Genomic DNA, 23254 nt, shown 5'->3' on the forward strand with positions numbered 1-23254 from the left:
ACATTCCTCCTTAATGCTTCATTTCAGCCGTTACTCTGCATTTCCACTTTTACAACTAATTGTCAAACCATCTCACCTGTATAAATTTTACCAACCAAGAACTTATCCTTGCTGGTTTATTGAAGATACTTCTCTCCAATCTAGCTTCCAGCTATATTAAAGCCTAAAGAATAATCCTTGGAATAATTCTTGTTTTCCTACTCACTGTTCTTGTGGCTATTACCTCATCAGACATGGCCCTCTACTCCAGATCATCATCAGCAGCACATCTTCCAGCATGCCGACGGATTACATGCTCAAGAATTTAAGAGACATTCTCGGAGGTCATGAGTAACTTAATGGTACTAGCCTACTCTACTCTTTTTCAATCCACTTAGTATTTCCTCTGTTACGCTGTAACAATTCTCTGTACTATGATTCTGCAATAAGTAATTCTGGACCCTTCCTATCAACTGTGCATATTAATTTACTACAGCTTAACTCATTATTACTTACTTGCCTTTTTCCAGCACAGTCACATATACTCCTGATATATGCACTAACAAGCTCGAGCTAGGCTATATCAAGTTGAGTCTTATAACTGTGTCTACTTGGTAGTAGGTAGTGAATTGTACATTCTCAGCCTATAATCTAGCTCTGTATTTTCTGCTGTGTTCCACACAACACGTAGTGTTAAGAATCTTTACATATACCCTCACAGGTTGCCACCTCAGCCATGTTTTCCTGGACACTTATGAGTTACACATGCTGCAGGATGTGCAGGGAGGAACATGAATAGTGCTGTCCAGGGTTACTATTTTTGTGTTGTCCAGCAGCACAATGGATTTTCCCCTCTGCATATTCTGCAGCATGTGTAACTCAAGTGTCCAGCAAAACATAGCTGAGGTGGCAACCCTACTTCTGCATGGTGTCTGTAACAGACCAATGCTGGGAGAAATCCTAAAGTGATGGTAAACTTTAGTTAATCAAATGCCAGATATGTAATCTTTACCACTAAAAAAGTATATGTGTACCTTTTTTTTTTTTTTTTTTTTAAATCTATCCATGAAAAGGGTTACATCTATGCCTATAGTAATGTTTCTATTACAATGTTATGCCGGCCCACTTTGATGAACTCTTTTTTTGTAATGACATTTCCAATGAACATCCAATAAGTGCGTGTGTCATATGGCACTCTTGAAGTCCAGCTCTTTGAAAGCCTAGGGAGTGGAATTGCTCTCTATGTCACAGCCCAGCCAAAAGAGGAAATGAAGGGGGGCAGAGGAACAGAAGATACCAAGTAGAATTATAAATAAAAAAAAAAAATGTATGGGGTTTTTCTTGTACACTAATACAACACCAATTCTGAAAAAGTTGGGACAGTATGGAAAATGCAAGTCAATTGAAAATTCAATTCATCCTGTAAACATATTTTTAATACATTATTTGATATTTTACCTTGTGAGTTTAAAAATATACAATCACTTTCAAATCTGATGACTGCAACACATTCCAAAATAGTTGGGACAGTCGACCTTTTTTTTTAATAACATGTATTAAGCATTTGGGCACTGAAGACACCAGTTGGTTAAGTTTAGCAAGCAGAATTTTCCCCTAGTTATCCATTATGCATGTCATGAGCTGCACAACTGTACAGGGCCTATGTTACCTTATTTTGCGCTTCATAATGCGCCACACATTCTCAATCAGAGGCAGGTCAGGACTGCAGGCAGGCCATGCTAGCACCCACACTCTCTACTTAGCAACCATGCGCTTGTTATCCGGGCAGAGTGTAATTTGGCTTTGTCGTTCTGGAAAATGCAGGCACGTCCCTGGAAAAAAAAAATGTCTGGATGGCAGCATATGTTGCTCCAAAATCTATACATAACTTTCTGCATTAATGGTGCCCTCACAGATGTGCAAGTTACCCATGCCATGAGCACGGACATACCCCCATACCATGACAGATGCTGGCTTTTGGACATGACGCTTATAACAGCTTGGCTGGTCCTTTTCCTTTTTGGCCCGGAGAACATGACGGCTGTTTTTTCCAAAAACTTTTTAAAATGTTGATTCATCGGACCACAAAACAGGATTCCACTGTAGTACTGTCCTTCTCCGATGATACAGAGCCCAGAGTAGTTGGCTGCCCTTCTGGACAGTGTTGATGTAAGGCTTCTGCTTTGCATAGTAAAGCCTTAACTTGCATCTGTGGATGCAGCAGCGAATGGTGTTGACTGACAAAGGTTAACCAAAGTATTCCCAAGCCCATGTCAGGATATCCATTACAAACTCATGACGGTTTTTGAGACAGTGACATCTGGAGATTGGAGATTACACGCATTCAGAAGTTGTTTTCACCCTTGCCCTTCACACACCGAGATTTGACCGGATTCCTTCAATCCTTTAATTTTATTGTGCACTATAGAAGGTGAAATGCCCAAAATCCTATTGATTTGTCTTTGGTGGAATGTTGCTCTTAAAGTGTTGGATTATTCGCTAATGAATCTGTTGGCAGATTGGAGAGCCTCGACCCATTCTAGCTCTTGAAGGACTAGGCCTTTTTTGGAGGCTCCTTATATACTATGATTACATGATTGCTCACCTGTTTCACATCACCTTCTTATTTCAACTTGTCACATCACTATTAGTCCTAAATTGCCCTTGTCCCAACTTTTTTGGAGTGTGTTGCAGTCATCAAATTTGAAACAAGTGTATATTCTTAAAAATACATTAAATTCACAAAGTAGAATATCAAATAATGTGTTAATAATGTGTTTTCAATATAGTATAGAACTGAATTTTCAAATGACTAATTTTCTTTGTTTTATTGCATTTTCCAAACTGTCCCAACTTTTTGGAATTGGGGTTTTATATTTTTCATTGCAACATTCTTAAAGCCTGAAATTTACCATCACTTTAAGTGCAGGGTGACATGCGGTCAGTTTAACCGTTTGGGTCTGTGGAAATATTACTCTTTAGTATCCATGTGGATTGCTGGATTACAGGTTCTATTGGTAAAATAGTAACATAGTAGATAAGGTTGAAAAAAGACTGAAGTCCATCGAGTTCATTCTATACAAATCTAAAATACTTACAAAAAGTTCCAGTTAAGCTTAAATAACCCCACTAAAAGGTGGCCCATTTAATGCTAGCAATCATATCCATGAATTTTGTTTATATACAGAAATGTATCCAGACTATTTTTAAATGTATCTAAGTTATTGGCATTCACTACCTCCTTTGGTAATGAGTTCCACAATTTTATTGCTCTTACAGTGAAAAAACGTTTCCGTTGCCAGAGATTAAATCTTCTTTCCTCCAACCTTAAATTGTGACCTCTTGTCACAAACAATTTTCTTGGAATAAACAGAGCTTCTGCCATCTTTGTATATGGGCCTTGAATATATTTATATAAAGTAATCATGTCACCTCTCAAGCACCTTTTTTCTAAGGAAAACAGACCCAGTTTGGCTAGCCTCTCCTCATATGTTAAATTCTCCAATCCCCTTATTAGCTTTGTGGCCCTTCTCTAAACTTTTTCTAGTTCTGCAATATCTTTTTTTGCGATCGGTCCCCAGAACTGCACTCCATACTCAAAGTGAGGTCTTACCAGGGCTTTATATAGTGATAGAATTATGCTTAGCCTTTGAAGCCACTGCCCTGCATTGTGCACCCATCTTTAGCTTATTATCTATTACTACTCCCAAATCCCTTTCCTCCTCTGTTTGGCTAAGTCTTGTCCCATTTAAAAAATATGTTGCCTGCATATTTTTACTTCCAAAATGTAGAACCTTGCATTTCCCCATATTAAATCTCATTTTCCATTTACTTGCCCATACTTCTAATTTTTGCAGTTCCCTTTGTAACGAAAGTACATCCTGCTCTGACCTAATGACTTTACTTAACTTAGTATCATCTGCAAAAATAGAGATGTCGCTATTTAATCCTTGCTCCAAGTCATTTATAAAAATATTAAAAAGAACAGGGCCCAGTACTGATCCCTGGGGGACTCCACTGATTACCTTTGTCCAATCTGAGTATGATCCATTTACTACTACTCGTTGCTCCCTATCTTTTATCCAGTTATTTATCCATGAGCTAACGTTTTCAGCTATTCCCAGTCCCTTAATTTTGTGCATTAATCTCTCATGTGGCACTGTATCAAATGCCTTTGCCAAATCTAAGTATATCACATCAACTTATTTCCCTTTATCTATATTTTTACTTACTTCCTCATAGAATCTAATTAGATTAGTTTGACATGATCTATTTTTCCTAAAACCATGCAGATTAGAACTCATAATCTTGTTTACACGAATATGCTCGTCAATATAATCCCTTATAATCCCTTCAAATATCTTCCCCACTATTGATGTCAGACTAACTGGTCTATAGCTTCCTGGATCATCCATGCTTCCCTTTTTGAAGAGTGGCACCACATCAGCTTTGCACCAATCCTGGGGTACCATGCCTGAGGATAATGAGTCTTGAAAAATTAAAAGTAGTGGTTTGTCTATAAAAGTGCTAAGTTCCCTTAACACCCTTGTGTGTATTCCATCTGGGCCTGGAGATTTATTTGCCTTAATATTATCCATTTTTTTCCTGATATCCTCTAAACATAACCCAGTTAATGGAATGGACTTGCATGTTTTATTTTGTTCCAAAGTATCATCCAATGGTTCCTCTCTTGTGTATACTGAAGAAAAAAACTGGTTTAGTACCTCAGCCTTCTCCCTGTCATTATTTATCATGCTACCCTCCACGCATTTTAATGTACCTATATTGTCCTTCTTAGATTTTTTGCTATTTATGTACTTAAAGAACCTTTTAGGGTTAGACTTAGAATCCTTAGCAATTCATTTTTCATTTTCAAATTTGATTGCTTTTTTGCATGCTTTGTTACATTACTTATATATATGGAATGTTGAGACTGTACTATTTTTTTTTAATAATTTAAATGCCGTATGTTTTTTCCTAATTTCTCTTAACACATTTTTATTTAGCCACATTGGCTTTGATTTTTTATTTTGATTTTTATAACCATATGGTATTTGTTGATATGTATATTTATTTAACAAATTTTTAAGTATTATCCATTTATCATCTGTATTTTTATTAGAGAATACATTGTCCCAATTTATATTATTTAATGATTTCCTTAAATCGTTGAATTTTGCTTTCTTGAAATTAAAAGTCTTAGTTAAACCATTAAGACACTGCATATGAAAAGAGATTTCAAATGTGACCATGTTATGATCACTGTTACCCAAATGTTCTTTGACTTCTATGTTTGATATTATATCTGTATTGTTTGATAGCACTAAATCCAATATAGCTTTATTCCTAGTTGGCTCCTCTATTAATTGTGACAAGAAGTTAGCTGAATTACTAGTTTCATTGGCCCAGTTTATATCAGGGTAGTTAAAATCTCCCATAATTACAGCACTGTTATTAGCAGCCTTACCTATTTGGATTAGTAGTTGAGTTTCCTCCGGGTCACTAATGTTGGGGGGCTTGTAGCATGTTCCTAGTAATATTTTTTTAGAATTTTTTTCCCCCACTCTTTATTTCAACCCACAGGGTCTCTACATTGTCACTTGTATCATCAACCTTATTGTAGGTTTAAGGTTAGGTTTAATATACATGCAGATTCCTCCACCCCTTTTATTATTCTTGTCTCTCCTAAATAAAGTATACCCCTCTAAGTTAACTGCCCAGTCATGTGAATCATCCCACCAAGTTTCAGTTATACTGATAACATCATAGTCCTCTTCTGCAACTAAGAGCTCCAGCTCCCCCATTTTACCTGTCATGCTTCTTGCATTTGTTGTCATACATTTAATTTTCATGTGCTTTCTGCTGCTACTTGGTGTGCTTTCCTCCATACTTTCTAATGTGACATTTCTTAAGTCATCCCTTCCTTGAGATATTAAGGGAATGACATATTCACAGACTGATCTCTCTGTTCTATTGTGTTCTAACTGCCCCTCCCCCCTTTGCCTAGTTTAAAAGATTCTCTAAATGTGCTACCATCCTTTTCCCCAACTCACCTGCACCCATGTCATTCAGGTGCAATCCATCCTTACTGTACAAATTGTACCCTAGTGAAAAGTCAGCCCAGTGCTCTAAAAAGTCAAACCCCTCATTTTTACACCATGTTTTTAACCATGAATTAACCAACCTTATCTCCTTCTGCCTTACTGAGTTAGCACATGGCACTGGTAATATCTCCGATAATATTACTTTGGAGGTCCTTGCTTTAAACTTGCTACCTAACTCCCTAAAGTCATTTTTTAGGACTCTCCATCTCCTGCTGATTCCTTCATTAGTGCCAATATGTACCATGACTGCAGGATCAGACCCACATCCCTCTAACAATCTATCAATACGCTCCACAATATGTCTAACACAAGCCCCTGGAAGACAGCAAACTGTTCTATTTAAAGGGTCTGGCTGACAAATTACCATATCAACCTTCCTAATAATAGAGTCTCCTACCACCAACATCTGCCTCAGGCCCTGATTTGTATGCCCCTCTACCATGTCTGAAGGACTGCCCACTATAGTATGCTCCTCTTCCATGACTAAAGGACTGTTCACTATACTAGGCAATACAGCCCTCTCTGACACTGCCACCCCTGAACTGATATCCCCAACATCTTCACTTAATCTTGCAAATCTGTTGGGGTGTACCAGTTGGGGTGGTACTGAAGCTTAGATTTACTCCACCTATGCATTGCTAGGATTATTATGGAGCTCTCACCTAGATTACGAGTTTTGCATTACGGTTTTAACGCTGAAAAAAATGGCCATTTTATCGTAAAAACAGTAATGCGGCCATTACGAGTCGTGTCGGTATAGCTATACTACAAGCATTTTAGCCTGTAATGCAACGTCAATCCCACACTAAAAAAAAATACGTTTTTGCGTGGGATTTCCATAGCGCCGGTATTGCAGGTTGTGCGGTGAGGCTAAAATGCAATTGCGTTACAGCCTATACCGACACAATCCATTCCACTATCTAAAAGCAGTAGTTATGAGTTTTGCGCCACAAAAATGTTTCACAAAACTCATAACTAAACTGTTACAAAGTACACTAACACCCATAAACTACCTATTAACCCCTAAACCGAGGCCCTCCCGCATCACAAACACTATTTAAAACTTATTAACCCCTAATCTGCCGCCCGCCCACATCACTGCCACTATAATAAAGTTGTTAACCCCCTATTCCGCAGCTCCCTGCCACCGCCACCACTATCTAAACCTATTAACTCCTAAGCCGCCAGCCCCCACATCGCCACTACTAAATAAACCAATTAACCCCTAAACCACCAGCCCCCCACATCGCCACTAATAAATTAAACTATTAACCCCTAAACCTATCACCCCCTAACTTTAAATTAAATTTACAATATCCCTATCTTAAAATAAATAAAAACTTACTAAACCTAAGTTTAAACTAACAATTAACCTAACATAACTATTATACTAAAATTAAAATAACTACCAATTACAAAAACTAAATTACACATTAAAAAAAACTAACACTACTAAAAAAAATTAAGACTAAAATTACAACAAAAAAATACTAAATTACAAAACTAAATTCCAAAAAATAACAAACGAAATTATCCAAAATAAAAACAATTACACCTAATCTAATAGCCCTATAAAAATAAAAAAGCCCCGCCTATAAATAAAATCCCTAGCCTACAATAGACTACCAATATCCCTTTAAAGGGCATTTAGCTCTTTTACATTGCCCTGAAAAGGGCATTCAGCTCTTTTACATAAAGCCCAAACCCTAATCTAAAAAAAAAAAACACCCAAAAAGATTTTAAAAAACCTAACACTAACCCCCGAAGATCCACTAACAGTTTCTGAAATCCAGGCGGTGAGAAGTCTTCATCCATCCAGTCGGCGTCTTCTATCTTCATCCAGGCGGCGTCTTCTATCTTCATCAATGGGGTTGCGTTACTGAGCTTTTCATTCCGCGCTTCAGGTGTTAGTTTTTTTCTAACAATTCTCTCCCCATTGATGTCTATGGCGAAAGCGTGCACGAGCACATATTCTCAGCCCTTGGATTTTGTGCGGTATGGAGCTTATCGCCACAATATATCGCACGCACAAGGTGGCTTTTCAGAAACTTGTAATGGCAGCTCTATGGAGGGTGAAATAACGCAACTTTATAGCGCAAACTCATAATCTAGGCTTCTATGAGGTTACACTTATTTAGAAATATGTCTAAAAAATCAAATTATATGCTTCTACAAGAATCTAATAGAATATAACAACCCTAAAATATTCAGGCTCCTCCTCCTCCTCTTCCCAAAGGTAATCAGGCTCTTATGCTTTCCCTAAATGTACTCTCCTCTTTCTCCTAGACCTCAGTTTAACACAGGGCCAAACTACAGCCTGTGGGACATATACAACCCTCTATAGCTTTTTGTATGGTCTTCAGCATCACTGAACAAAAAAAACAGGCATCAGTCATTTTGTTATCAAAAAAAATCATTTTCATAGGCATGTGCATTTGTGTACTTTGTTAGCAAACGAATGCAGAAAATGCCCGCCAACAGCTGCATTCGGAGCCGGATTACTTCTTGTGAAAGTGCAACACACAAAGATCTGTGCAAATCCAGATAACTTACCATATGCATTTGTACCAAATTTGGTAAATTTTGAGTAGTATATATAGTTAAATAAAAGTAAATAATAGTAACTCATTTCTGATGTAATTTTTAAGCAAAAATGTAATGTAACTGTACTTTTTGCACTTCCTAGAAAAATGTTTGGGCTCCCCAGTTGTAGCATGAAGACTACCTGAGAAATATGTGTAGAGGGAGAATGTAAAAGATAGATCGCATTGCATGGAAGCTTTACGCTCAATAGAGCGCGCTTCCCTAGGTTCCAATGTGTAAAAGCAATACATATATATTTATAGAGAACACACAGTTCCCATAGCCTGCAATGTAAAGGCACTTTTCAGTGCCGTTTTTTGTTTTCTAACACCCCACACCCGCTCACTTTAATAACCTCTCATAACTGTTTCTTGCAGTTATTTTATTTAAAAAATAAAAATGCTACAATTATTCTTTCTCAAAAACTACAACGCACTTTATTTTGGGGGCAGTTGGAGCATATTTTGAAAATTATAAAAAAAAATAAAAGAACGCGCACCCTGAGTTGCAATATAAATAAACAGGCATGGAAGTTATTCTAGCTTTTGTTCTATCTCAGGAGTGCTGTTCTCTTTCTCTTTTTTCACATATTTTGAAAAGGTCTGATCTCTGGCTAAGTTTCGGAGCACTAATTGCTACTGCGAGCTTGCGGTAGCAATACTCCGCCATTTGTAATGGCTGGTTATTTATTGTGTTCCCATAAACGGGTTAATTTGCCCGTTTATGGGCACACAATAAATTAGTGCTAGCCCTTATTAAGAAACCAGTTCTGCATTTTCAAAGTGGACATAGAACATTTGTTGGAGTTAGGTTGTGTAGAAGGGTCCAGGGAACAGAGTGATTAGGCGTTTATTACATTTGAGGGGAAGTAACTTTTGGGGACATATTTATCAAGCTCTGTGTTTACGATCGGGTTGATTGACACCCCCTGGATTGGCCGCGAATCTGCAATGGGCGGTGTTGCACCAGCAGTTCACAAGAACTGCTGGTGCAATGCTGAATGCGGAGAGCGTAATGCTGTCCGCATTCAGGGATGTCTGTCGGAAATTATCCGCTGATCGGATCATGTCGGACAGACGTTTGATAAATAGGCCCCTTGGAGTTAATTATGGTGGTAGGAGAGAAAGGTTAGGGTTAGGGTTAACTCTGATATGGGTAGCTGGGGCAGTTACACTAGTACCATTATCAAGTCCATATTAGTATATATTGAAGTTGAGGATGGAAGTGCCAAGCTGCAAGGAGCAACTACTATTTAGTGACATGACACTGTCACTAAATAATTGTAACTGGATTGTTATATAGCTACAAAATGAAGACCCTAATAAAATTCAACAGTTTGTATTTTTTTAATTGCAGCTCCATTTTTAAAACTGGAAACTTCTTAAACAGGCTCCACTTTAAAAGACTATTTGCTGCAATCGGTCTTGTCTTTGGTAGGCTGTTCTTTGTGTAAGAGGGGGCTGGACCATGGGTGAGGTGATGTCAAAGGACATTATTCTGATTAGTTGGCTTTATCTCATTCTGTTAAGTTAATGCATTGAAACATAATATTATTAGTTGATATAATTGTTAATTATTAGATCTAGTAAAAATATGTATCTTGCAACTTTACGTGGCTGGGTGTTGTTGACTTTATGTTTTCTTGTTTCAGATTTTTTCCATTTTCTTCTTTGCACAAAACCAAAACTTATGAGCCATCACTTCATACATCAACTGATTACAAGAAAATGCCGTATGGAACATTAGGTTTTCGGGAAGAACAGCAGGAAAGAAGAATATCAAACAAGGTGAGATATTTATGACTATTTTTAACTATGTAACAAAAATTAATGGGTGTGATGTTACAAAATGATGACAGAAAATAACTTCCCAGAAATAATCAAGCCCTTCTCCATCCTCCCAGAGGTATTAACTCCTCCCCTTCCTCCCAGAGGTATTAACTCCTCCTCTTCCTCCCAGAGGTATTAACTCCTCCTCTTCCTCCCAGAGGTATTAACTCCTTCTCTTCCTCCCAGAGGTATTAACTCCTCCTCTTACTCCCAGAGGTATTAACTCCTTCTCTTCCTCCCAGAGGTATTAACTCCTCCTCTTCCTCCCAGAGGTATTCAGACATCTTTGTCCCAGAAGTATAACCTTCCCTAGGTAATCAGGCTCCTCTTCTTCCTTCCAGATTTATAATATCCACCTATTCCCCTGAAAGTACTGAACTTTTCTTCCAAGGCTTCGGTTTAACATTCAGCACACCTAGGAAATATTTGGAGAGAAAAAATGTAAAAGAATATATACAATAAAAAAACTAAATGAGAAGGCAATTCTACCTTTTCAAAGTGGAGTAGGGTTGTGTAGCCCAGGGTTGAAAGTGAATGTAGAATAGTTAAAGGAATAGTAAACAGGATGAGATTGTAATGTTTAATTATTTGTGGTCAAACAACTTTTCATTATGCCCTTTTATTTATTGTGTCCCCTTTTCCTGTAACTTAATAGGTGCTCTCATCTGTTTTCTGCTATCTCATTTTTCTGCTAAGAACCATTAGGGACATATTTAAAATGGGCAATAAAAGAAAATGTCAAAACAAGGCTTTATTGAAAATAACTTTATCTAACAGGGTTTCCAAACAGCCTTGTTTGCCTAAACTCTATTTTATTGCCTGATTTATATCTGTTCCTAATTGTGCTCAATAAAAGAGAGAGATAAATAGAACTAGTTAAAATATGGTGGTGCCCATACTTACCTGGCAGGGGTGTCTTAGCCATAATCACTAAGGTGGCTCTCCCTGGGCGAGGCTGGTTCATTGCACTCCGAGCCTGGTGACCTCTGCGGTTTCCCCACATGTGGGAAACTTGACTGCACAATTTATGGTAGTGGGGGACTGCGTAAGCGCTTTCCTCTGGAAAAAAAATAAATAAATATGGTGGTGCCCATTACTTTATAAAAAGTAGATTACTCTATAGAAACTAAACCTATACACTCACATATTCAATATGGGTACAATTTGTATAGTATGGGTGTATTGCTACAATATATATTGGGACTCTTTGCTACTTTCGACGGTCACAAAGAGCCTCAATATACCCCTTATTGCTTGCGCGCAACAGTTAGAGCGACACTCGTAATCTAGCCCAAAATGGCAGCAGAAGAGGAATATGATATTATCAGCATATCTGAAACCTGGATGTTTTGCATAACTGTGCAGTTAAAGGGATTTTCATTTATGATTCAGATAGAACATACAATTTAAAAAAAACAAACAAATTTACTTAAATTATCTCATTTGTATTGTTCTCTTAGTATTCATTGTGGGAAAGTATTCCTATGTAGGCTTAGGAGCAGCAGAGCACTACCGGGAGCTAGCTGCTGATTGGTGGCTGCATATATATGCCTGTTGTGTTTGGCTCCCCTGCTGTGTTTGGCTAGCTCCCAGTAGTGCATTGCTGCTCCTTCAATGAAGGATACCAAGAGAATTACAATATTTTAGACAATAGAAGTACATTTTAAAGTTGTTTAAAATGTCAAGCTATATCTGAATCAAGAAACAAACATTTTGGGTTTTGTGTCCCTTTAACTTTAAGAGTGATAGTGGTAATTAAAGGGAAGAGGCATTTGCATGCATTTTAAACTTGAGCTTACATTTACAATAAGGGAAGATATTTATGATGATACAGGTGATACTGTAGAGGCACTGTGGGTTGAAATAAAGATTGGGGAAAAGAATCCTAAAAAAATACGAACAGGAAAGGCTGCTAATAATACCAGTTTTATAATTATAAGATGGGCCAATGAAATTAGCAATACAGCTAAGGGAGATACACTCAAAGATAACTTCATGTCACAATTAATAGGATTTAGTGCTATCACACAATACTAAAATATTATCAATTATAGAAGTAAAAAACATTTGGGTAACTGATCATAACTCGGTCATATTTGAAATCACTTTTCATAAGCAGTTTTTAAAGGGTTCAACCAAGACTTAATTTTAAGAAAACAAAATGAAGGCCTAGATTTAGAGTTTGGCGTTAGCCGTGAAAACCAGCGTTAGAGGCTCCTAACGCTGGTTTTAGGCTACCTCCGGTATTTGGAGTCACTCAAAATAGGGTCTAACGCTCACTTTTCAGCCGCGACTTTTCCATACCGCAGATCCCCTTACGTCAATTGCGTATCCTATCTTTTCAATGGGATATTTCTAACTCCGGTATTTAGAGTCGTGGCTGAAGTGAGCGTTAGACATCTAACGACAAAACTCCAGCCGCAGGAAAAAAGTCAGTAGTTAAGAGCTTTCTGGGCTAACGCCGGTTCCTAAAGCTCTTAAAGGGACACTGTACCCAAAATTTTTCTTTCGTGATTCAGATTGAGCATAAAATTTTAAGCAACTTTCTAATTTACTCTTATTATCAAATTTTATTCATTCTCTTGGTATCTTTATTTGAAATGCAACAATGTAAGTTTAGATGCCAGCCCATTTTTGGTGAACAACCTGGGTTGTCCTTGCTGATTGGTGGATAAATTCATCCACCAATAAAAAAGTGCTGTCCAGAGTACTGAAACAAAAAAAAAAGCTTAGATGCCTTCTTTTTCAAATAATGATAGCAAGAGAACGAAGAAAAATTGATAATAGGAGTAAATTAGAAAGTTGCTTAAAATTGCATGCTCTTTCTGAATTACAAAAGAAAAAATTTGGGTACAGTGTCCCTTTAACTACTGTACTCTAAAGTACACTAACACCCATAAACTACCTATGTACCCCTAAACCGAGGTCCCCCCACATCGCCGCCACTCGATTAAATTTTTTTAACCCCTAATCTGCCGACCGCCACCTACGTTATACTTATGTACCCCTAATCTGCTGCCCCTAACACCACCGACCCCTGTATTATATTTATTAACCCCTAACCTGCCCCCCACAACGTCGCAGCCAGCTACCTACAATAATTAACCCCTAATCTACCGACCGCAAAGCGCCGCCACCTACGTTATACTTATGTACCCCTAATCTGCTGCCCCTAACACCGCCGACCCCTATATTATATTTATTAACCCCTAATCTGCCCCCCTCAACGTCGCCTCCACCTGCCTACACTTATTAACCCCTAATCTGCCGAGCGGACCGCACCGCTATTATTATAAAGTTATTAACCCCTAATCCGCCTCACTAACCCTATAATAAATAGTATTAACCCCTAATCTGCCCTCCCTAACATCGCCGACACCTAACTTCAAACATTAACCCCTAATCTGCCAACTGGAGCTCACCGCTATTCTAATAAATGTATTAACCCCTAAAGCTAAGTCTAACCCTAACACTAACACCCCCTAAATTAAATATAATTTTAATCTAACGAAATTAATTAACTCTTATTAAATAAATTATTCCTATTTAAAGCTAAATACTTACCTGTAAAATAAATCCTAATATAGCTACAATATAAATTATAATTATATTATAGCTATTTTAGAATTTATATTTATTTTACAGGTAACTTTGTATTTATTTTAACCAGGTACAATAGCTATTAAATAGTTAAGAACTATTTAATAGCTAAAATAGTTAAAATAATTACAAATTTACCTGTAAAATAAATCCTAACCTAAATTACAATTAAACCTAACACTACACTATCAATAAATTAATTAAATAAAATACCTACAATTACCTACAATTAAACATAACACTACACTATCAATAAATTAATTAAATACAATACCTACAAATAACTACAATGAAATAAACTAACTAAAGTACAAAAAATAAAAAAGAACTAAGTTACAAAAAATAAAAAAATATTTACAAACATAAGAAAAATATTACAACAATTTTAAACTAATTACACCTACTCTAAGCCCCCTAATAAAATAACAAAGACCCCCAAAATAAAAAAATGCCCTACCCTATTCTAGATTACTAAAGTTCAAAGCTCTTTTACCTTACCAGCCCTGAACAGGGCCCTTTGCGGGGCATGCCCCAAGAAGTTCAGCTCTTTTGCCTGTAAAAAAAAACCATACAATACCCCCCCCCCACATTACAACCCACCACCCACATACCCCTAATCTAACCTAAACCCCCCTTAAATAAACCTAACACTAAGCCCCTGAAGATCTTCCTACCTTATCTTCACCATACCAGGTTCACCGATCGATCCAGAAGAGCTCCTCCCATGTCCTGATCCAAGCCCAAGCGGGGGACTGAAGAGGTCCATGATCCGGCTGAAGTCTTCATCCAAGCGGGGCAGAAGAGGTCTTCCATCCGATTGAAGTCTTCATCCAAGCGGGATCTTCTATAGTCATCCATCCGGAGCGGCAGCATCCTGAAGACCTCCGACGCGGAACATCCATCCTGGCCGACGACTGAACAACGAATGACGGTTCCTTTAAATGACGTCATCCAAGATGGCGTCCCTCAAATTCCGATTGGCTGATAGGATTCTATCAGCCAATCGGAATTAAGGTAGGAATATTCTGATTGGCTGATGGAATCAGCCAATCAGAATCAAGTTCAATCCGATTGGCTGATCCAATCAGCCAATCAGATTGAGCTCACATTCTATTGGCTGTTCCCATCAGCCAATAGAATGCGAGCTCAATCTGATTGGCTGATCAGATCAGCCAATCGGATTGAACTTTATTCTGATTGGCTGATTCCATCAGCCAATCAGATTGGAATCAGCCAATCAGAATATTCCTACCTTAATTCCGATTGGCTGATAGAATCCTATCAGCCAATCGGAATTCGAGGGACGCCATCTTGGATGACGTCATTTAAAGGAACCGTCATTTGTCGTTCAGTCGTCGGCCAGGATGGATGTTCTGCGTCGGAGGTCTTCAGGATGCTGCCGCTCCGCTCCGGATGGATGACTATAGAAGATCCCGCTTGGATGAAGACTTCAATCGGATGGAAGACCTCTTCTGCCCCGCTTGGATGAAGACTTCAGCCGGATCATGGACCTCTTCAGCCCCCCGCTTGGGCTTGGATCAGGACATCGGAGGAGCTCTTCTGGATCGATCGGTGAACCTGGTATGGTGAAGATAAGGTAGGAAGATCTTCATGGGCTTAGTGTTAGGTTTATTTAAGGGGGGTTTGGGTTAGATTAGGGGTATGTGGGTGGTGGGTTGTAATGTTGGGGGGGGGTATTGTATGTTTTTTTTTACAGGCAAAAGAGCTGAACTTCTTAGGGCATGCCCCGCAAAGGGCCCTGTTCAGGGCTGGTAAGGTAAAAGAGCTTTGAACTTTAGTAATCTAGAATAGGGTAGGGCATTTTTTTATTTTGGGGGTCTTTGTTATTTTATTAGGGGGCTTAGAGTAGGTGTAATTAGTTTAAAATTGTTATAATATTTTTCTTATGTTTGTAAATATTTTTTTATTTTTTGTAACTTAGTTCTTTTTTATTTTTTGTACTTTAGTTAGTTTATTTCATTGTAGTTATTTGTAGGTATTTTATGTAATTAATTTATTGATAGTGTAGTGTTAGGTTTAATTGTAACTTAGTGGTGAAGAGAAAAAGAGAGCGCCTCATAGTGCAGATATCTCTAAACAGATGGGAAGATTTAGTATAAACCAAAAGACAGGTACTCACAAGTGGAGTGGCACTTTTCGTTAAAAAAGTGCATACAAGCAGGCTGACGTTCTCAGCAGTCAGCACGCTGACCAAAGCGATAAGGTGCTGGTCTCTCGGCGTCCCACGATCCCAGGACAAAACTCCCAAACTCTCCCTTGTTGGATGCCGTACTTGGTAAGGTGTTTGTTTGTTTATTCCAGTTGGAATCGGAACCTCTTAAGCAGTAAACAGTATGAACTGTTATAGGGCTGAAATATGCGTCTCTTTGCACAAGAAAATAAAATAAAACTCAATCCAGGCTGAGTAACTGGAAAAAAGGGGGTTTTATTTTTGGAGCTGATAACGCGTTTCTCGGCCGTTAGCTCCTGGCCGTTTCATCAGATCAAACGGCCAGGAGCTAACGGCCGAGAAACGCGTTATCAGCTCCAAAAATAAAACCCCCTTTTTTCCAGTTACTCAGCCTGGATTGAGTTTTATTTTATTTTCTTGTGCAAAGAGACGCATATTTCAGCCCTATAACAGTTCATACTGTTTACTGCTTAAGAGGTTCCGATTCCAACTGGAATAAACAAACAAACACCTTACCAAGTACGGCATCCAACAAGGGAGAGTTTGGGAGTTTTGTCCTGGGATCGTGGGACGCCGAGAGACCAGCACCTTATCGCTTTGGTCAGCGTGCTGACTGCTGAGAACGTCAGCCTGCTTGTATGCACTTTTTTAACGAAAAGTGCCACTCCACTTGTGAGTACCTGTCTTTTGGTTTATACTAAATCTTCCCATCTGTTTAGAGATATCTGCACTATGAGGCGCTCTCTTTTTCTCTTCACCATTTAGATTTCTGACTCACCGACAGCACCAAGAGAAGCAGCCTCGCCGCACGGATTTCGCTTGTTTGATTGATTGAACTTTTATAAGACTTTTATCTTATTTTTGGCATCACTGATGGACACTTTTGGGTTTGCATTAGTTTATAATTATTAATCACCGTTTTTTTCACTTGACCATTTACCTTTATTTTTATGTTATAAATAGTATCACATCACCAAGTTATATAAGCACTACCATTACTATTATCAATTCCACTATATTCTTTCTCAGAATCACTTACCAGTCTGAGACATTACACAAACACCACCTTAGCATTGAAACATTTCTGTTTATTTATAACAAAAATTCTGCCACATAGATACACACTTTTTTCCACAGATTTTTTCCAAATATTTTTTCATTACTCAGCAACATACCTTTTCTCTAAGAAATTTTCTATATGGCGCCCCCTATCTATATTCAATAATATATATTTCCTTTAATTGTAACTTAGGTTAGGATTTATTTTACAGGTAAATTTGTAATTATTTTAACTATTTTAGCTATTAAATAGTTCTTAACTATTTAATAGCTATTGTACCTGGTTAAAATAAATACAAAGTTACCTGTAAAATAAATATTAATCCTAAAATAGCTATAATATAATTATAATTTATATTGTAGCTATATTAGGATTTATTTTACAGGTAAGTATTTAGCTTTAAATAGGAATAATTTATTTAATAAGAGTTAATTAATTTCGTTAGATTAAAATTATATTTAACTTAGGGGGGTGTTAGTGTTAGGGTTAGACTTAGCTTTAGGGGTTAATACATTTATTAGAATAGCGGTGAGCTCAAGTCAGCAGATTAGGGGTTAATAATTGAAGTTAGGTGTCGGCGATGTTAGGGAGGGCAGATTAGGGGTTAATACTATTTATTATAGGGTTAGTGAGGCGGATTAGGGGTTAATAACTTTATTATAATAGCGGTGCGGTCCGCTCGGCAGATTAGGGGTTAATAAGTGTAGGCAGGTGGAGGCGATGTTGTGGGGGGCAGATTATGGGTTAATAAATATAATATAGGGGTCGGCGGTGTTAGGGGCAGCAGATTAGGGGTACATAAGGATAATGTAAGTAGCGGTGGTTTACGGAGCGGCAGATTAGGGGTTAATAATAATATGCAGGGGTCAGCGATAGCGGGGGCGGCAGAATAGGGGTTAATAAGTGTAAGGTTAGGGGTGTTTAGACTCGGGGTACATGTTAGAGTGTTAGGTGCAGACGTAGGAAGTGTTTCCGCATAGCAAACAATGGGGCTGCGTTAGGAGCTGAACGCGGCTTTTTTGCAGGTGTTAGGTTTTTTTTCAGCTCAAACAGCCCCATTGTTTTCTATGGGGGAATCGTGCACGAGCACGTTTTTGAGGCTGGCCGCTTGCGTAAGCAACTCTGGTATCGAGAGTTGAAGCTGCATTAAATATGCTCTACGCTCCTTTTTTGGAGCCTAACGCAGCCATTCTGTGGACTCTCAATACCAGAGTTATTTTTATGGTGCGGCTAGAAAAAAGCCGGCGTTAGCTTTTTGGCTCGTTACCGACAAAACTCTAAATCTAGCCGTAAGTGATTTAAGGAAATTGTTAAATAGCATAAATTGGGATAAATTTAAATAAAACAAAAATGATAAGTAAATAGCATTTAAAATGTTGCGAAATAGATATACACATCAACACAAACCACGTGGTTATAAAAGTTAAAAGAAATCAATTCAAGCCAATGTGGGTAAATAAAAATGTGTTAAGAGACATTAGTAAAACATTTCATTTAAAGGGCCATAATACCCAAATGTTTAAACACTTGAAAGTGATGCAGCATTGCTGTAAAAAGCTGACTAGAAAATATCTCCTGAACATCTCTATGTAAAAAAGAAAGATATTTTACCTCAAAAGTTCCTCAGTAGCCACCTCCCATTGTAAAGGATTTCTAAGCAGCATTTTAGTGTGTCTGTCCTAGGACAGCTTAGGGGATGAGCCTCGTGCACTCTCATATTATTTCATTAATCAGGTAAAGGAAGCTTACTATGAAATCTCATGAGAGTTAAGTCAAATCTTAAAAGTTGGTTTTTTTTTTGCTATAAAAATGGCAACAAAAATCAAAGAAGGAAAATACAGGAACATTAAAATGTGAGGGGCAATGCTAAGGTACTACACTGTTTCTTTTCTTCAGTATACACAAGAGAGGAACCAATTGGAGAGATTTTGAAACAAACTAAAACATACAGTACAAGCCCCAAGTACCAATAACTGGGTCATCTCTAGATATTGGGGGAAAAATAGATAATAGTAAAGGGACAGTAAAGTGAAAATTAAACTTTCATAATTCAGAAAGAGCATGTAGTTATAAACAACTATCCAATTTACTTCTGTTAGCACATGTGCTTTGTTCTTTTGGTATCTTTTATTGAAGAGTAAAACTAGGAAGGCTCAAAAGAGCTTGGGAGTGTGCACGTGTTTTTAGTACTCTATGACAGCAGTGTTTTTCAACATTATTTGTAGGTTTGTTACACATGCACCCTCCTGAGTGAGTGAGTATTTTTCTAAATTTTTAGATAAATATCTTCCTTTTTTTACATAGGGATGTTCAGATGATATTCTCTAGACAGATTTTTACACCTATGCTGCATCACTTTCAAGTGCTTCAACATTAAGGTATCACGACCCTTCAAGGATATAAAGCTCCCCAGTCTGGCAATATGATCTAAGAAGTCTATTGAGTACTGTGATGTCCTTCAGTGAATTTTAGATAGAACGTTTATTTAGCATACTTCTGGATATGAAGCATAGACACATACATTGTAAAATAATGTTCAACAATGCACTCAAAGATGTTATAGAAAATAAGTTTTAAAGGGAGAGGGAGGATGGGTTGCTAGTCTACAGAAAAAAAGGGAAAATCAGAGAGGTTGCCATGCATAACGATTGGGGGTAGGGTAGGGGCTCCTACACTACAGAAAAAAAAAAAAACTACACAATTGGTACTGGCAGACAGCTACCAGTACCTAAGATGGTTGCTACTAGTTGATGGGGGTTAAAGAGCTGTTTGTGAGGGATCAGGGGGGTGAAGAGGAATCCCTACATTACATAAAAAAAAATACCTAAGATTATGGTAAAAAAAGGAAGAGAGCTGTCTCTCTGGGACTCAGTAGGTTCGAAAGGGCCTGTTGCCAATTTGTGTGCAGGGCCACGTTGAGAGGGGTGGGTTCACAAGGTGGATAGTGGGTGGCATTGTGCGTGTGTCTAGGTAGTCTGTGGGCATGTTTGGGCAGTGGAACAGAGCTCAGAATACAGGACTGTCCCGCACAAATTTTTCAATGATGACCTTAGCACATTTCATTTCATTATATTGTTTTCTTTTTAGAGAGCATGGTCATCAAGCCTCAGTCAGTAAACAGACTGCACTCAATTTATTATTGCTATTCTCCTACATTTGCCCCTAAAAATGAGCATGAAAAATAATGCCTATATTAAAGGGACACTGAACCCAATTTTTTTCTTTTGTGATTCAGATAGAGCATGAAATTTTAAGCAATTTTCTAATTTACTCCTATTATCAATTTTTCTTCATTCTCTTGGAATCTTTATTTGAAATGCAAAAATGTAAGTTTAGATGCCGGCCCATTTTTGGTGAACAACCTAGGTTGTCCTTGCTGATTGTTGGATAAATTCATCCACCAATCAAAAACTGCTGTCCAGAGTACTGAACCAAGAAAAAAGCTTAGATGCCTTCTTTTTTATATAAAGATAGCAAGAGAATGAAGAAACATTGATAATAGGAGTAAATTAGAAATTTGCTTAAAATTGAATGCTCTATCTGAATCACGAAAGAAATTTTTTGGGTTCAGTGTCCCTTTAAGCATTAAAAAATGCGCCTAAATTGGGCAAGTTCGACTGTAAAATTCTCCTACTCTGTTTCCATTCTCCTTGAAGAACGTGCTCCAAAAAAGGGTTAAATTAGATATTTTTAGTCATTTTTTATAGTACTCCTCGTTAATTTAACTAGTTACACATTTATAATATCTTTTCTCCTATCGAGGACTGAAAGATCTCCTGCAAATGCCTGCATTCAAGTTCTCCATAGCTACTGTGGAGAACAGCTTTAGAAATCTATTCTCTATAAGTTGTACAAGCAATGCTACAAAAAAGGGGCTCTACCAGGTGAAAAGCTAATATATAACAAAGCACAATAATATTTTATATTGGAATGTAAAAATAATATGTATTGCGGTGAGAAAAACATATAATGGAGTGCATAATAATAATATATAACAGAGCACAAACATTATATTTATTGGGGCATAAAAATAATATATAAAAGAAGCGCTAAAATATAAACACAAAAACATTGAAACTGTAGATCTAGGTAGATGCACTACCTATATCTCAAAAATTCTAGGATGCTTTATATAATGGGATACTTAGTGGGCGGCCATGTTGATGGGGCAGGGGCATATATGTTCCACAGACGTGAATAATGTCAGGCGCCAGCATGGTGTAGCAGACCAGGTAACAAGTTTTTGTTGGGACTAGTCAAACAGGCTGCTGGCTTTTATCAAAATGTATATGATTTAGGAAGGGGGGGCGGTGGCAATTTCACATTTTGGAGATTTGGTAATTAGATCAAAATCATGCACAGCATCAGGTTCCTAAGCATAGGATACTGCAGGAACCTGTACTCTGCAGGATCTCTGGTCTAATATCCAAAACCCCAAAATGTAAATTGTCAGTGCCCATTGTTCCCTGAATCAGTATGTGAGTATTACTCTAGCTAGCAACGGCACATGGAGGAGGAGTGAAAATACAGGATCTATGTGGAATGTTCCACCCACTTCCTCCCTAGTCCCTCTGCTCCCCAGGCTGCAGCTCTCTGGGAGTTGTAGTTTTCCAGGTGTATTAAGTTTTCCAATGGACAAAGGTGTGTTTATTGAGTGCCTTTCGTCTGCCTCTTAAAGGGACATTAAACCCAAAAAATTTCTTTCATTATTCAGACAGAGAATACAATTTTAAACAACATTCCAATTTACTTCTATTGTCTAATTTGCTTCATTCTTTAGATATCCTTAGTTAAAGAAATAGCAATGCACATGGGTGAGCCAATCACATGAGGCATCTATGTGCAGCCACCAATCAGAAGCTACTGAGCCTATCTAGATATGCTTTTCAGGAAAGAATATCAAGAGAATGAAGCAAATTAGATAAAAGAAGTAAATAAGAAAGTTGTTTAAGATTGTATTCTCTGTCCGAATCATGAAAAAAAAAAATTGGGTTTAATGTCCCTTTAAATGGCCCTGACTTATGTGAACTGACACTATTAGGAAGGAGTATATGACGGGGTTTCTTTTAACTTTACTTGCAGACTCCATGCAGACACACTGCATATGTCCATCTTGTTACTGAACAATACCCTACTTTGTGTTAGATTACAAGTGGCGCGTTAACAGTTATGTGCAAGCGGAAAGTGGTTTATCATGAGTGTTTGCGCGCGTCAGGTTTACCGCTATTATGATTTAGTCAGGGCATGCAATTGTATCTTTTCTTAAAAAAACAGGAATATATGTTTAGGAGCCGGGCCATATTTGGAGCACTATATGGCAGCAGATCTGCAAGAATGTTATCCATTTGCAAGAGCACTATATGGCAGCACTATTTCCTGCTATGTAGTGCTCCAGACACCTACCTAGGTATCTCTTCAACACAGAATACCATGAAAACAAAGAAAATTTGATAATAAGTCAATTGGAATCTTTTTAACCCCTTAATGACCGCAGCACTTTTCCATTTTCTGTCCGTCTGGGACCAAGGCTATTTTTACATTTTTGCTGTGTTTGTGTTTAGCTGTAATTTTCCTCTTACTCGTTTACTGTACCCACACATATTATATACCGTTTTTCTCGCCATTAAATGGACTTTCTAAAGATACCATTATTTTTATCAAGTCTTATAATTTACTATAAAATATATATAAAATATGAGGAAAAAATGGAAAAAAACACACTTTTTCTAACTTTGACCCCCAAAATCTGTTACACATCTACAACCACTAAAAAACACCCATGCTAAATAGTTTCTACATTTTGTTCTGAGTTTAGAAATACCCAATATTTACATGTTCTTTGCCTTTTTTGCAAGTTATAGGGCAATAAGTACAAGATAGTTACATTGGGACACTGATATCTGTCAGG

General features: G+C 37.6%; 1 protein-coding gene and 1 non-coding gene across 2 annotated transcripts in view; both read left to right on the forward strand.

Annotated features, from left to right (window-relative positions):
* Positions 1-23254, forward strand: part of SPATA17 (spermatogenesis associated 17) — a 498577-nt gene that overhangs the window by 353579 nt on the left and 121744 nt on the right. Inside the window, exon 7 of the mRNA XM_053712503.1 lies at positions 10318-10453. Coding sequence (XP_053568478.1) covers positions 10318-10453 — 136 coding nt within the window. The remainder of the gene's footprint in view (positions 1-10317; positions 10454-23254) is intronic.
* Positions 11391-11557, forward strand: LOC128658500 (U1 spliceosomal RNA). The gene has a single exon (XR_008402192.1). It is a non-coding gene; the product is annotated as a U1 spliceosomal RNA (small nuclear RNA).

This window comes from Bombina bombina, chromosome 4 (genome assembly GCF_027579735.1).
Source record: "Bombina bombina isolate aBomBom1 chromosome 4, aBomBom1.pri, whole genome shotgun sequence".
Lineage (NCBI taxonomy): Eukaryota > Metazoa > Chordata > Amphibia > Anura > Bombinatoridae > Bombina > Bombina bombina.